Raw genomic sequence first — 14881 nt, 5'->3', positions numbered from 1 at the left:
GTTTTAGGGCTTGTGAGGTACAGTTCCTGGGCTTGATGCCAAGGATAGGTCTTGCAGCCTTATTCTGTATTAGCTGGAGGGGGCAAAGGGAGGAAAGAGGCAGATTGAGAAAGAGGTTGTTGCAGTAGTCCAGCTTGGAGAGGACCAGAGCTCTGGATACATTGAGCTCTGGGGGAAGGTGAGAAAAAGAAGAATGCCTCTGAGGAGGTGGAGCTGAAAGTGGGGCTTTTTAGTAAGGTCCATGATGTGAGGGGTGAAGGAGAGAGCAGAGTCGAAGATGACCTCAAGGTATTTGCTCTCACCAGATGGTAGGCGTAGAGGGCCTGAAGAGGGTGGCCAGAGGGTAGGAGGAAAAGAGGGCATAGGTGTCCCGATGAGGAGGATCTCTGTCTTACTGGCATTGAAACAGAGATCATTTGCTGCATACCATACCTGTATGGCAGACAGACAGTCGGGGATGAGAGAGGAGGAAGAGGGAAGTTTGAATGAAAGCTGTGTTTCATCGGCATAATACTACAAGTGAGGAGAGAAGGAGGAGATCAGGTGAGCAAAAGGGGCTAGATAGATATTGAAGAGCCATGGCTATAGGATAGAGATTTGGGGGACGCCACAGGAAGAGAGGGCGGTGCTGGAGGAGAAAGCGCGCTGTTGCAGCTGGGAAGGACGGTTAGTGAGGAAAGAGGTTAGCCAATCCAGTGCCCGGTCAGTAATGCTGAGGGTGTCACAGAGTCGTTTTATGAGGTTAGAATGGTTGACGGTGTCAAACGCAGAGGAGAGATCGAGAAGAATGAGAACAGCAGGAGAGTTGAGATTTGCAAGCATGTTTTCACAGGTGTTCACAAGAGCTGTTTTCGTGCCTCTGGATACCTGGAATCCAGATTGATGGTCATGAAGGAAACCAATAATATCAGTGTGGAGGGTCAGTTGGGGAAGGAGAGGGTGCACAAGGGAGTGCTTGAGGGATAGAGGGAAAGAGCCAGTGGTGAAGGAGTGGTTACAGAAGTCAGCAAACGCTGGGGCGAGAGGAGATTTTGTCTTTAATGGTTCTGGAGGAGCAGGGGGCACCTGTTTGGAGGAGGCCTTCATAGAGCCGACCACTTCAGTGACCTCATCCGGTGCTATGGGCAGGAGGGAGGATAGTGATGGGGGCGGCAGGAGGGGGCCAGGGGCGTCAGGGGAGCAGGCATGGGAGAGGAGATAGGGGTGGAGGAGAGAGAGGACAGGATATCCTGAGTGTTGGATGTGAAGTGGGAGGTCAAGGCAGTGCAGAGAGCCTGGGAAGGAGGAGAGAGGTGGAGACTGCGAGTGGATTGGCAAGTTCCTTGCAGATTTTGAAAAGTCCAGCCGTATTGTTAGTGCTCCAAGGGATATTGCCTTTGGAGCAGGCGGCAGGCCAGTTTGTCAGAGGGTAAGCCCAAGGTCTGCCACTTCCGTTCAGCAGCTCTGCACTTGCGCTTCAGAGATGCTAGGTCAGAGTCATACCAGCTGATGTTCTTGGTGGCAGGTTTTAGGCGGATCCGCATGGCAAGGGCAAGGATGTCATGGGTTTTAGAGATGGCAAGGTGGCGATTAGCAAGGACAGAGTGGAAGGGAGAATCAGAAAAGGGTATGTGAGGGGGGATGAAGGTGGAGGCAAAAGCAGCAACTGACACTCGCTTCATCAGTCGAATGGCGGCGAAGGAGGCTGGCAGTGCAGGGGGTGGCTCGGATAGAGGGCCAAGGGGACCCAGGTGGGTGGAAAGAAGAGAGTGGTGATACCAGGATAGGGGTATGGTGACCGGTTCAGAAATAGGGATGTCACCACAGATGAGGGCATCAAGAGCATGGCCGGCAGAGTGACTCGGGCCAGAAGGAAGAATAGTGGGAGAAAGTGAGTCACAGAGGACCCGGAACTGAGAGGTGGATGTTTCATTACAGTCGAGGTGGATGTTGAAGTCACCAAGGAGGAGGAGTTAGGAAGAAGAGGTTGAAAGGGAAGAGGCATGGTCAGCCCACTCAGAGAGGAAGAGGGGTTAGGGCCAGTGTCTCTGTAGCTAGTGGCAACGGTGAGAGAGACAGTAGGAGAGACCTTAAGCCTACAGACAAGGCATTCAAAAGAGGAGTAGGATTGAATAGGAATGATGGAAGCACGGACCCACTTGGGGAAGATCAGGGCCACTCCACCTGCAGGCCTGTTGGGTCTGGGTTTGGAGAGGATTTTGTAGCCTCAGGAAGGAGCATGTCAAGAGCAGTGACAGAGCTGGCATTGAACTATGTCTCGGTAAGAGCGAGGACGCTCTGGTCAAAGTCTTCGAGAAGGAGACAGATGTCAGAGGAGTGTTTGACAGCAGAGTGAGCATTCAGAGTAGCTAAGTGAAGGTGGTTACCACCTTTGAAGGTTTTCCGAGGGTGTGTAGAGGGCTGTGGTACTCCCATCAGTGGTGGTGGAGAAGTGAGGGGAGAGGATGAAGGGGTGGCTGGAGAAGGGAGGGTGTTTATTAGAGAAGGAAGTCGCCAGTCGAGAAGGAGAAGAGTAGGCTGAGAACCTTGAGCCATGTTAGTGCAATTGTGATATAAATTAATGATAAATCTAGAGGATGAGAAGTATGCAAGTAGTACTTCCCACCTAGTGCCACCCTTAATGTGTGAGAAGGAGAAAGGAGAAAGATGGGAGTCCATAGGTCAGGAGAGGGGACAGTAAAGAGGATGTCTCCAAAAAGCTGGCTGGAAGCAACATTGACGTAAGTGTCGCCAATAGGTAAGCCTGGATTACAGTCCAGAAGAGCTTTTTTCAGCTTTTGTCTTCCAGACATTGGGCCTCATTAGAAGTTTGGCAGTAGCCTTGCCGGTAAAACTGCAAATGGGCAATTACCGGGTCATTACGACCCTGTCGGACCCGGTAATTGCCCTTTCGCGGGCGCTGGAACGGAATGCTCCCCATTCCCATTTGAGCCCGATAGGGTTCAATGGGAATGGGCAGGTCTGATGCACCGTTATGAATGGTGCCATTGCATGAGACATGCTGTGCTCGCGGGTGCCGCTCTGAAAAGCACCAGCAAGCCCAACTCGTAATTTGCCGGTCCGGGAACTACGGTACCAGCAAGCTAACTGGTACCGTAGTACTCGGACCAGCAAACTTATAATGAGGCTCATTGTGAGAGGTAGGATAAGTGATAAAATAGCAGTTAGAAAAGATAGGAGAGATGGAGAGTGCCATGGGAGTAGAGGGGGAGAGAGAGATGGGCAGGGAAGCTGCACAGGAACTCACCATGTGGCCTAGCAGCGAGGCAGACACAGAGGAGGAGACAGGAAGACAATCAGTGCACAGATTAAAAAACACACCTAGATTCAAATTTGTCAAAAACACTAAAACAGCACAAAATGTTGGATGCAGCAATTTAAAAAGCATGTCTACATTCGAATTTGCCAAAAAGCGCTAAAACTGCACAAAATGACGGTTGTACAGATAAAAAAAGCACACTTAAGGACTATATAGGGGGTGGGGAGATATGAGGTGCAAAATCGCTCTGGGAGAGCAAGGTAGCCAAGGCTGGGGAGCCTAAGGGGAGGAATCAAGCCAAGCAGCTGGTGGCATATATTGAAATTAGCGAGCACATTGAGTAACCAGCAAAAGAACCACAATGAGCACACCCCAAGCAGTGGCGAGAAAAAACACTTGAGGTAAGCATGTCAGTAACTGCCTTAAGGTTTGATGCACCAAAGGTTGGCAGGAGATTCAGAAGCTGTAAGCAGGTGGAGAAAGTGTCTGAGGGTAGCATGCAGATCAGGCACGTTGAAAAGGGAGCAGATTGGCAGTATGAACTGGGGAGATAATTGTGGGGAGTGCTGCAGAGATTGCATTAAGTGGGGGAGCACAAGCTCAGAGGAGAGCTCGGAGCGAGCCACAGGAGTTAATGATGCCGGGAACAGGCTCCGAAGTAAAAACGTGGATCAGTAAGCCAAAGACACTTAACCAGAGTACAAGGTGTACTTGAGGCGGACACCCGGGCTGCAGGGGTGTGGTCGGGAAGAAGATGGTGGGTCTTAGGGGTGCCGTAGTGGTGCTGCAGCATTGCCGGGCAAGGCCAGACATGGTAGTTCCAGGGGCCCTAGAGAGGCCCTTGGAATGGGGGGGGGGTTCTCGCCTGCCGGCTCCCACGATAGGCTGGGTATGCAGCCCAATCAGTAGGCAGTATCGGGAGGTGGGTCACATAGCACCAGCTGGTGCCTGATTCTTCATCCAGTGTGATGGCCATCTTGAAAAGGCCACAAGGGGGCCTACTACATCAGGGCCCAATGGGGCAGAATGAAGTGCCCAAACACAATGCATACAAGAAGCGCACAGCAGAGCACCCCAGACCATCCAACATCTGTGGGTTAAATAGGAGAAATACATGAAAATATTTTCTTTTTTAGGAAGTTAGTGTGGAGAGTGCACAAATTAGTCAAAAGTGGTATGAAGGGTTTAGATTTATAGAAACATATTATAGGGAGGGCAGAGGAGCAACCATACTTACAATCAAGAATAATCATCTGGACTGCAAAGACCATAACTTTCTGCCGTATGTTCTTATTGATATCACATATACTGGGTTTAGAACAAACCCAAAACTCTAAATAGGTAAATTTGCTAACAGATTCCAGACTGAAGGAGCCTGTATTTCAATAGAAGGAAGACAACTTAATGGTAGTAGAGATCATGAGAATTTTGGTTTTATATGTTTTGATGATTAAATCATTAGAATTACAGTAATCCTCAGAGGCATCATTGGATTGAGTCCTATCTAAACGAAACAGATAATCTGCATAAGGTAAAAATGATAAATTCATGGTTCAAATTTGACAAGAAAATTAGTTAGCCTTAAGCCAATAATGATTAAAATCTGAAATATAAAGATTAAGCAACACAGAAACCAAAATGCACCTCTGGCGCAAACCATCAAAATTGGGTATCTTTTCCGTCCTCTCACCTTGAGAGAGAAGTTGGCATGCAAATGAATTATAATGTCCAGGAGAAGGTCAGGCATGCCTCAAAGGTTATGTTTTTTCCATAAATCTGTTCTGTTTACATTGTCGAAGGCATTCGACAAATCTACCAATGCCATATATAACGAAGTACGCTTAGAAAGAGATTGATGAAGCAACATGGTTACTATTAAAACGTTAAAACCATCCTTTTGCAGACTATTGATTGATATATGTTCAGCCTACCAGCTGCAGAAGCCCAGATCATGACCTGGTGGAGTAGTAGGGAAGATAAGATTTGACAACTAGTATTAAGGAGATTGATGGAACGATAATTAGCGGGATCCAGGCGATCCCCTTTTTTATACATTGGGACAACAAATGCTGATTGCCGTGAGGTAGAAAACTCCTTCTGAGTTATAATCATGGTACATAATATATACAGAATATTGGCCCATAGAATCGGATTACCTTTAAGAACGACATTCGGCAACCCATCAGGCCCTGCGGCACGAGAACTCTTTAAATTAACAATTTTCATAAAATTGACTTCAAAAGTAAGAGGTAAATACCAGGTTAAAACAGACTTTTCATAGGGAATGCACAAGTCTGAATACTTTTTTGGGGGGTGGGGGTGGGAGTATAATTTGCCGTAATGGGCCGTCCAAATATAGTCTGGAATCTGGTTCAACTGCAGAGATTGTTGAGTCAAGGTTTGGCCAATCACTAGGTTGCAGGACGAGTGAGTCTGTGGTTTTACTAAAGTACAAAGCATATGCTCACTATCCCTCTGAATCATTGTATATTTGTAAGCCTTAAGCCAATTCCTACAGATCTGTTTCAACTTTTGAAACATAACAACATTACTGGTTCTACAGAGCTAACACAGCTTTCTGCTTAATCCCCTCGTTTTCTGAACAATTTCAAAGTCAGGGAAGTGTTTGCGGATATTGGTAATTTTAGGCCCTAAACACAAAAAATCTTCGATAACAATTTTTTGCATAAGCGGGGGGAAATATCTGCTGTTTGTGTCTGACCAACTCTACATTTTTCTGCGTTGAAGATATGATTTTTTTTTTCTGATTTCAATACAAACGATTCCTTGCACAGTTAATCGTGACATCGTCTTTCTTTTAACCCCTTTTGTCTTATGTCGTAAAGAAAAGGATAAGATATTATGGTTACTTTTAGGTGACTCTACTACCTCGAAGTGTGTACTATTTTGAAAAATCAAGTTAGAAACACATACATAGTCTATAATGGAGGAGGGTAAGCGTCGTTGCCAGGTACACTTCAGGGAAATATCACCCAACACATTACCATTAAGTTTGTTAATGTTCCATTCTTCCAGAATCCGAAAATGTCCCTAGAGCTTTCTAAAAACAAAAGCAGGTGCGGCAGGAGATACAACATATTTTCTAGATGCAAATGGAGCAAGAGACAGAGTAGTGTTTATGCGCTGTCCCCTAGCTATGTGTAGAAGATGGCATTAAAATGTAATGTAAATTATGTTCCAGCGTCTTTTACAGGGCCTCATGTTATAATGTTAATAGGCAATATTTACCTAGCACTTACCTCCTTCCCTCACCCCTTCTCCCTCTCTGTACTTGCACGTTCTGAATGCTCACAAGGCCTAGTAGGTACGCCTCTTTCTATCACTTCATTGTTAGTATATTTGCCTTTCGTTCCCATGTTCCCTCCCTGCTGCCCTATGGGCACTTTGAAACACAATTTATTTGATGTATAAGCGCCTTACAAATGCACAATAACATAAAATAAATAAATATTCCACATGTTTCATAAATGATGCTTCATATTCTCTCTCTATTGTGCATGTAGTGTTTCCTTTTAACAGAAATACATTCATGCTTGCGTTGATATATCGTATAGAAGAACAAGTTACTTACCCATGGTAACGTTCTTTCGACTAGATGTTCCTCCCACGTATTTCTTATCTTTGATATTTCCCAATATCCAGCTTGCTGCTTCAGAATTTTTTTTCCCAGTAGAGGGCTCTGCGTGTCGACGTCTGTCGAGTCGATGTCCCTCGGAGGCCTCCATCTCGACACTGACGTCATGACAGATATAAGTATCGCACACAGCGTCCGTTGCTCAGTTCAGTTTTGAAGAGCAAAGCACTGTTCAGGATGAGACGATTACTACCCTTGAAGGAGCGCAGGCTGTAACTACAAGGGAAGTTTTACTGAATGGAAGGATGGGAGGGGCGATAAGAAATAATAATAATAATAATAATTAGGCTTTTATACAGCGCTACAAACCCTCAGGTATCCGAGCGCTGCTTATTATTACCCACGGTGTGTGGTGCTCATTTATCGACCTCGGAAGGATGAAAGGCTGAGTTTGGCCCCGCCGGGATTCGAACCTGCGTTAACAGACTCTGCACGGGTGTCAAAGCGAGCGCTCTACTCGTTGTGCCACTTGACCAGCTAAGGAATATGTGGGAGGAACATACAGTCGAAAGAAAGTTACCCTGGGTAAATAACTTGTTCTTCAAATGGATTGTGCCCTCCCACATATTCCTTATCTTTGATAACCTCCCAAAGCAGTAATATTAACGAGGGAGTAAAAGTTTACTTTTTTAAGTATGCACTGAATGCAGTACTGCATTTCCAAATGTAGATTCTTGGCCAGTGGAGTAGTCCAGACTATAAAACCGTGTAAAGGTATGTGCAGACAACCATGTGGCTGCTGCACAAATGTCCCTTATTGGAACTCCCCTTTGAAGAGCTGACGAAGCTGCGATACCCCTGGCTGTGTGAGCCCTTATGTGCTCTGGAGGGTCCTTACCAGCCAATGTATAGCATTCAGCAATTGTTAGAGTAATCCATCTTGAGATGGTTTTTTTGGTGATGACAGGCATAACTTATGACCTGTGTAACCCACAAACAATTGGTCAGTTTGTCTCAGTTTTGCCAGTCTGCTAATGTAAAAACTCAAGGCACGCCTTGGCACGCCTCTGTAGTCTTTCCTCCTCTTTCCTCAGGTGTGAACGAGGGTAAAAGGAGGGCAAAGGTATCTTTTGAGTAATGTGAAATTCCAAAACAACCTTGGGGAGGAAGTTAGGTTTCACCTGTAGTACTACTTTTTCCTTGTGAAAGAGAGTGGGAGGAGGTTTACAGCATAGAGCCTGTAGTTCGCTCACCTTTCGGGCCGATGTTATGGCCACCAAAAAGACTGTTTTCATAGTAAAACGTCTTAATGGGCACAAATGGAGGGGTTCAAATGGAGTACCCATTAGAAATGTCAAAACCAAATTTAAATCCCATAGAGGGACTTGAAAAGGAGTTGGGGATAAACATTGGTTAATCCCTTCAAAAATTGAATTACCAAAGGTATTTTAAAGTATGAGACTTCCTCAACAGTGCGCTTGAAAATGGACAGCGCTGCTAAGTGGCCTTTTATCGTGCCAACCTTGAGCCCCAGATTGGCTAAGTGTAAAAGGAAAGTTAACACCATTGGTGTATTACATGTGAATGGGTCAACATTCTTATCTCTACACCAACTGCAGAACTTGTACTAACGGCAGCGGTATAAAGATTTGGTTGCTGGTCTTCTGGCCGAAAGCAACACCTCCACTACGTCGTCTGGGAGGTCCCAATCTTTGTATCTCAGCCTCTCAGAAACCATGCGTGAAGGCTGAGAGACCTGATATCCGGATGGAGGGCTTGACCCTCCTCTCGCGAGAGAAGATCCTCTCTTTGTGGAAGACAAATTGGAGGACAGATCATGGATTTCATGAACCTTCTCAACCTCCTTATTACATGAGGAATGACGAGGACTGGAGGAAACATGTATAGGAGTGGAAATTCCCAGTCCACCACAAACCCTAGAGCTCCTCTCTGAGGAAATTCCCTTGAGCAGTACAGTTCACACTTCCAATTGTCATAGTTCTCAAACAGATCCACTTGAGGGGTTCCCCAAAGGGTGAAGATCTCTTGAACTTCCTGAGCTAGTTCCCACTCATGGGAGATTGTGCTCGGCCTGCTCAGAGCGTCTGCCGTCGTGTTCTTTTCTCCAGCTAGGTGAACTGCCGACAGAGATATTCCTTCTTGTATTTCCCAGAACCAGAGCTGCTCTGTTTGGGATTTGTAGGAGGTCTGATATCCCTCTCGAGAACTGTGACCACTTGGTCCTGAGAGCCCATTGGAGAGATCTCATTCTCAGTCGAGCCTCTGGCACAAGAAAAATGCAGAATGCCATGAGGCCAAGCAACCTCAGAAAATCAAAGGCTGGAAGATGCTGGCCATTCTGGAATTTTGTCACCATCTGTAGAATGTCTTCAGCCCTTACCTTTGATGGCGGGGCTTTTCCCAGGGATGCATCCAGGACTGCTCCAATAAATTGGAATCTTTGTGATGGTATAATTTAGACTTCTTGAAGTTGAGGGAGAAGCCCAGTCTGTGGAGGGAGTGGGCAGGTATGGTTTAGATGTCCCCCGGCTTGTTCCGGGGAACTGGCCCTGATCAACCAATAGTCCAGGTAGGGGTAGACGTGAATCCCCCTCTCCTGAGACTTGCTGCCACAACCGCCTTTAGTTTGGTGAAAAACCTCGGGGTGGAGGTTAGCCCAAAATGGCAGAACCCGAAACTGATAGTGAGAGTTGCCAATGGCGAACCTCAGTACTTTCTGTGCTTGTGATGGATTGGCACATGAAAGTAAGCATCCTGAAGGTCCAGAGATACAAACCAATCCTGAAGCTGGAGGGCCTGAAGGATTTGAGAAAGGGAAACCATCTTGAACTTGCCCTTCCTAAGGAACTTGTTCAATTCTTGTAAGTCCAAGATGGGTCTCATTCCTCTGTCCTTTTTCAGGATTAGAAAATATGGGGAGTTCCAACCCTTGTTCCTCTCCGCTACAGGTACTGGTTCTATAGCACATCTAAAATCTCCTGCATAAGGAGCGGATCTGGAAACTTCAAAGAGTTGTCGCCCGGTGGATGATACTGAGGTGTTTGTTGGAAAGGCAGACAGTAACATTGTCTCCAATGCAAAAGCATCAGAAGTAATAGCCCGCCATTCTGTCAGATGTTGAGTTAATCTGCCTCCTACTTCTGTCTTGTGCTGTAAAACCTCAGAGAGGTTTTGGGGCGGCTGACGCAGATGCTGAGGGCAAAGTAGCACCTGCTGACGGTCTTATTTCCTCTTCCCCATCCATCAAGGGCAGAATCGTCTCTTGCCTCTTTGAGCCGGCTGTCCTCTGCCTCTTCCATATGTGGAGTAATAACGAAAGGACCTAGCCCTCCAGGGCGTACCTGTGAGGCGGTTTGGGGTTTGCCTTATTGCAGCTCCGAGGGATTTGGCTGCCGCCTTTGTTAGGGAGAATTCTCCAGAATGGCTAATTTCCCTTACCTACTGAGTCCCTCAGCAGCTTTGCTGGATTTCTAGGATTTATTTTTTTCACCTGGTAAGAGTGTGAGCCTTTTTCCCACTCTTACATGTGTTTTGCTGTGTGTGTTTTAACATTCATGTGTTCATAGACTGTGGAGCCTCACTTACTCCATAGGCATCATCTTTTTACTGTGTGTTACACAGCATCTTCAGTGCAGTGACACAGTGTTGTCATTTAGACTTCCCAACTCAGACTCCATTTTCTGGGACTGACTACTGTCTCCCAGAACATGCAAAGTTGCCATTGACTTTATTAGTCTTTTAAAAAAAGTTATCCCTTTTTGTCTGTTTCTCTTGGAGCACTGTTTCACTCCCTTTTCATCAAGACTTGGCTGGTGGCAGTGGTAACTACCCTATGTTTCCTACTGCGGTTATCTTAAATAACCTTCGTATTGTTTTAGGATAGCTTGGTAGCCTCGAACTTAAACCCGCTGGACCATATACGTGTTTATACGGTTCCAGCTGTGTCTATTTGCCATTTCTTTTTGAAAAATCTCTTTCTCGTGTTTTACTCCGCGCGTCAAACCACGTTTAGTTCCTTTGTTCACCGTCTTGTTGCGGGCTTCTGCGCAGAAGCCCTCCTTAGGAGCCTGCAAGTCTGGGTAGGCAGGATCTGAGGGAGGGGTTTTAGGACCCCTACCAGGGGTTCCCTTCGTAACCCAAGTCGCACTCCTGTTTGATTGGCTAGGTGACTGTCCCACCAGGACAGCCACCCTGCTGTGTGATTGACAGCCAGGCTGTGTGAATGGGGGAAAACTGCATAAAAAGCAGGTCTGTGAGATTGGAAAGGCAGAGTCGCCACTGGAACAAAAGAACTGACGAGGAGCTGACGGAAGAGGACCCCTACAACGACTGAACCGGCCGGTAAAGCGCTGCTGCAGGTCCGAATCTTCAGACTCCAACGACAGAGAGGATCCTCCAGGAATCTTCTTCCCCTGAGCTGGTGGGACCAACCAGTTTGCCCAAACTGCAAGCCAGGACTCCCTCCTCTGGTCGAATTCGCTGTACAGAGCTACAGTGGGCCGGATAGCCAGGAAGGTCAGACCCTGCTTGAGTTTTAAGGAGTGCACCTTTTATTTGTGGCTTTGCTCTGCTGCTGGTTTCTTCCCTGGCCAGTGCAGGACCCTCCAGTCTTCCTACTTCATGTCAGTCCGACAGTCACTTCAGGAACCGTGAGCCTGCAGGACCTGCCAAGAATGTCCACCTCAGCTACAGCTTCTTCTCCATTTAAAGGTACTGTGCAAATCCGGTTGTTCGTTTTGTCCAGCCGTGGTGAAGGTGTGTGAAACCTTTTGCCAATCCGAGGGCTTGTCCTTCTCTACGCTTTAAACCAACTTTTCTGCCGACCAACTTCGTCCGGAACTCTTGGCAAAGGCTTAACCGTGAACTACCCTGAACTGTGTGATCTTGAGCAAAAGACTTTTGTCCTATTGACTTTGGCCCTAAGCCTTTTTGATTTGATCCCATCATTGTAGTTCCTCTTTCTAGATTGCCCTGCTTACTTACCTGTTGGTGCCGCTCAATTTTAGTGTAACTTTGTTTTTCCCCCCCTTTTTAAATTGCTGGAGTGCCATTTTGCTCATACTTCATTTTCAGTTTAACTTGTCCAGAATCTATTGCGAGTGGCGTAGTGTATTAGTAACGTGATTTTTCAACTGCTTTACTTTAGTGAAATGTTATACAACTGATGTGTAAATAAATGTATATTGTTTTACTCAGAAACCTTGAGTCAGTGTTTGTTTGAATCATAGTAATTGCTGTCCTTTGTGTAACTATTTGATACTGCTCACTTGCTCTTGAGATAAGTCTGGCTGCTCAGCCATCGCTACCACTTTACTGTGTAGTACAGGCTTGTACCAAAGGTGAATTTGTACTGTCACTTGTAGTCTTAATTGTGTGTGGTGTTCCCAAAGGGTACTGCATATAATTCTGCCTAACATCCTTGGAAATTTGTAGTTTCTCCAAACTTTCATCAGCTTTACTTCCAAATAGATGTGTGCCGTCAAAGGGCATATTCAGAAGTCTGGACTGTACATCTGGGGCAAATCCCGAATTCCGCAACCACGCAAATCTGCAGATTGTCCTACTAGCCGCCATGGCTCTGCTGATGCGGTCAGCCGCGTGGAGACCGGTTTGGAGGGATTCGCACATGGCGTCCTTACCATCCTTGATAATGCTCAAAAAACCATCTCTTTCTTCCCCCTGGGGATATGGTCAGGGGCAATTGAAACACAATCCCAAAGGGTGTGCATAAACCTCGCCAACGTGCATGTGGCATTAGCAGACTTTAAAGCCATACTGGATGCAGAGAAAACATGCTTAGCCATGGCATCAAACTTATCATCACAGTCATGCAGGATTGTAGGATATGCGTTATGCTTTCCTCGAAGAAGATGCAGCTTGTACAACTAAACTCTCTGGAGTTGGGTGTTTGGACAGATATAGAGGATCTGCTGATGACGCTCCATACTTAGCTGTCAATCTTTTACTGACTGCAGGGATTACATCTGGTGTTTCCCAGTTAGTAGACACCCTATTATGTAAAGCCTTGTGAAAGGGAGCAATAGAGTCCTCCTGTGGTCCCTTATCAAGTATATCCGTTAGGTCATCTTGCTCATACTCAGGTGTAGACCTAGGTCACCTCAAATATTCCATGGCTCTATTCTATAATTGCTCTCTGCATGGTCCCCTGGATCAGGCTTACCAAAGTCAACTTCTGGGGAAGTATCAATCCCACTTGCTTCATGCAGGGAGTCCTGAAGATGTTTCATTTTTGATTCTTCTGACACCAGTTTCTCTGGGATAGAAGGTCTCCCACACTCCAAACCAAAAGGTCTCTCTTCATCAGAATTTTCAAAAGAAGTAGGAGCAATTGATGGGACTACTGGTGCAGAAAAAGTCGAAATCGTCAACGTGGATGTCATTGGCATTGATGAAACCATTATAGGCTTCAAGGACGCCGATAGAATCGACTGTGACATCGGCGTCTTCGACAAAATTGTCGAAGGTAATGTACCTAATGGTGTCGAGGAGGCTGACACTCGAGGCATCGATAACCTTTCCTTCGACGGAGTCGCCGATAGCGCCGATGATGCAATTTCTGGCTTTGACGACTTCGTCTTATACTTCAATAGTGACGATGTCTTGAGTGTCACAGAGGCTTTGTCTCGACTCGTTGGTTTTGCACTCTCTCGAGGAGTTTCTTTTGCCGAGGTTGAGGACTCACTGCTTTTATGTTTACTAGGCTTTTCCCCTTGGGTATCGCCTCTAGGTGTTTTCGAGGGGGCAAGGCCATGTTCTCGGATACCTTTAACATATTTTTGCGGAATTCTTCCCATTGTGCTGGGGAACTATGCTTGGTAGGGCACATGACTCTCTCCGGTGAGCTGGAGGATGAAGTGGAAGGCGACCTGTGGCGCCTTTTCTTGGCATGTTTCAAAGTGTGTGATCCACTTCTAGACCTAGACCGGGAGGGTTTTTCATGTCGAGGAGACAAAGGTCTTGACTCATCGGAGGTACGTTTGGTCGGTGTAATGGACTTTTGGGACGTACCCATCTCCAATTTCCTCAAGACCATGGCCATCATAGACATACAGCCATCGCACTCCGAACATGGATGCTCTGCCCCAAGGCACCAAAGACAGACCCTGTGAGGATCTGTCATGGATATCTTAGCCTCACAGTCGCAGCATTTTTTTAACCGAGGCGTAGATGGAGCCGATGAAGAGGCCATCTCGATCGAAGATTCAAAGATTTTCTGACAGGAAACTCAAAGAAATTAAATGTTCTCACAGAACTGAGCGTTATGTTCCCGAAGTTGTGAAACGTGGAAAAATGGAACTGAGCAACGGACGCTGCGCGCGATACTTATACCTGTCATGACGTCAGTGTCGAGACAGAGGCCTCCGAGGGACATCGATTCGACAGGCATCGACATGCAGCACCCTCTACTGGGAAAAAAGGTTTCCTAAGCAGCAAGCTGGATATTGGGAAATATCAAAGATAAGGAATACGTGGGAGGACACAATCCATTCGAAATTAGTTACACTGCACTGCTTGTTTGTCACATGGTAATAACATTTGAATCAGCATTGTTAAGTGATATTCTTACCGATCTGTGTTTCATGGACAGTCAATTTACTTTCTAAAGGATGAAGTAATTTCGGGGGTTTGTCCGTTAGTGGTGCTGAAACACAAAAAGGACATTTACAGTTAACTCAGACGGAAAATAGTAAATGTGTGCAATGATTCTTTGAATACAAAATGTTCATATGTCTGATCATTGATTCCAAAAAAATGTTTTGTTCAAATGTATACAATCCAGGGATTACTCAGTTCCCTTAGTAGACACATTCCCTGAAAAACTGCTGTTTTCGTCTCGAATACAAGCAGTGATTTATACTTATAAGGAATATATTTGTACATGGTCCCACATTATTTCCTTGTCGTCAATAGAAAAAGCATTCATTGGGATTATTTGAATCATGTGATGATGTCTTCCACTGCAATGAATAGAGAACTTTATATCA

At 46.0% G+C, this 14881-nt stretch overlaps 1 protein-coding gene across 3 annotated transcripts in view; it reads right to left on the bottom strand.

Annotated features, from left to right (window-relative positions):
- The window catches only part of IL1RAPL1 (interleukin 1 receptor accessory protein like 1), a 2334001-nt gene that overhangs the window by 724615 nt on the left and 1594505 nt on the right, over positions 1-14881 (bottom strand). For all 3 annotated transcript variants that reach the window (XM_069637303.1, XM_069637304.1, XM_069637302.1), the window contains one exon: positions 14464-14538. In XM_069637303.1, the coding sequence (XP_069493404.1) occupies positions 14464-14538 (75 nt within the window). The remainder of the gene's footprint in view (positions 1-14463; positions 14539-14881) is intronic.

The sequence above is a fragment of the Ambystoma mexicanum genome, chromosome 7p (genome assembly GCF_040938575.1).
Source record: "Ambystoma mexicanum isolate Mex_15411 chromosome 7p, UKY_AmexF1_1, whole genome shotgun sequence".
Taxonomy (NCBI): Eukaryota; Metazoa; Chordata; class Amphibia; order Caudata; family Ambystomatidae; genus Ambystoma; species Ambystoma mexicanum.
The sequence above is the reverse complement of the archived record's forward strand: the minus strand, read 5'-3'. Positions and strand labels throughout refer to the sequence as shown.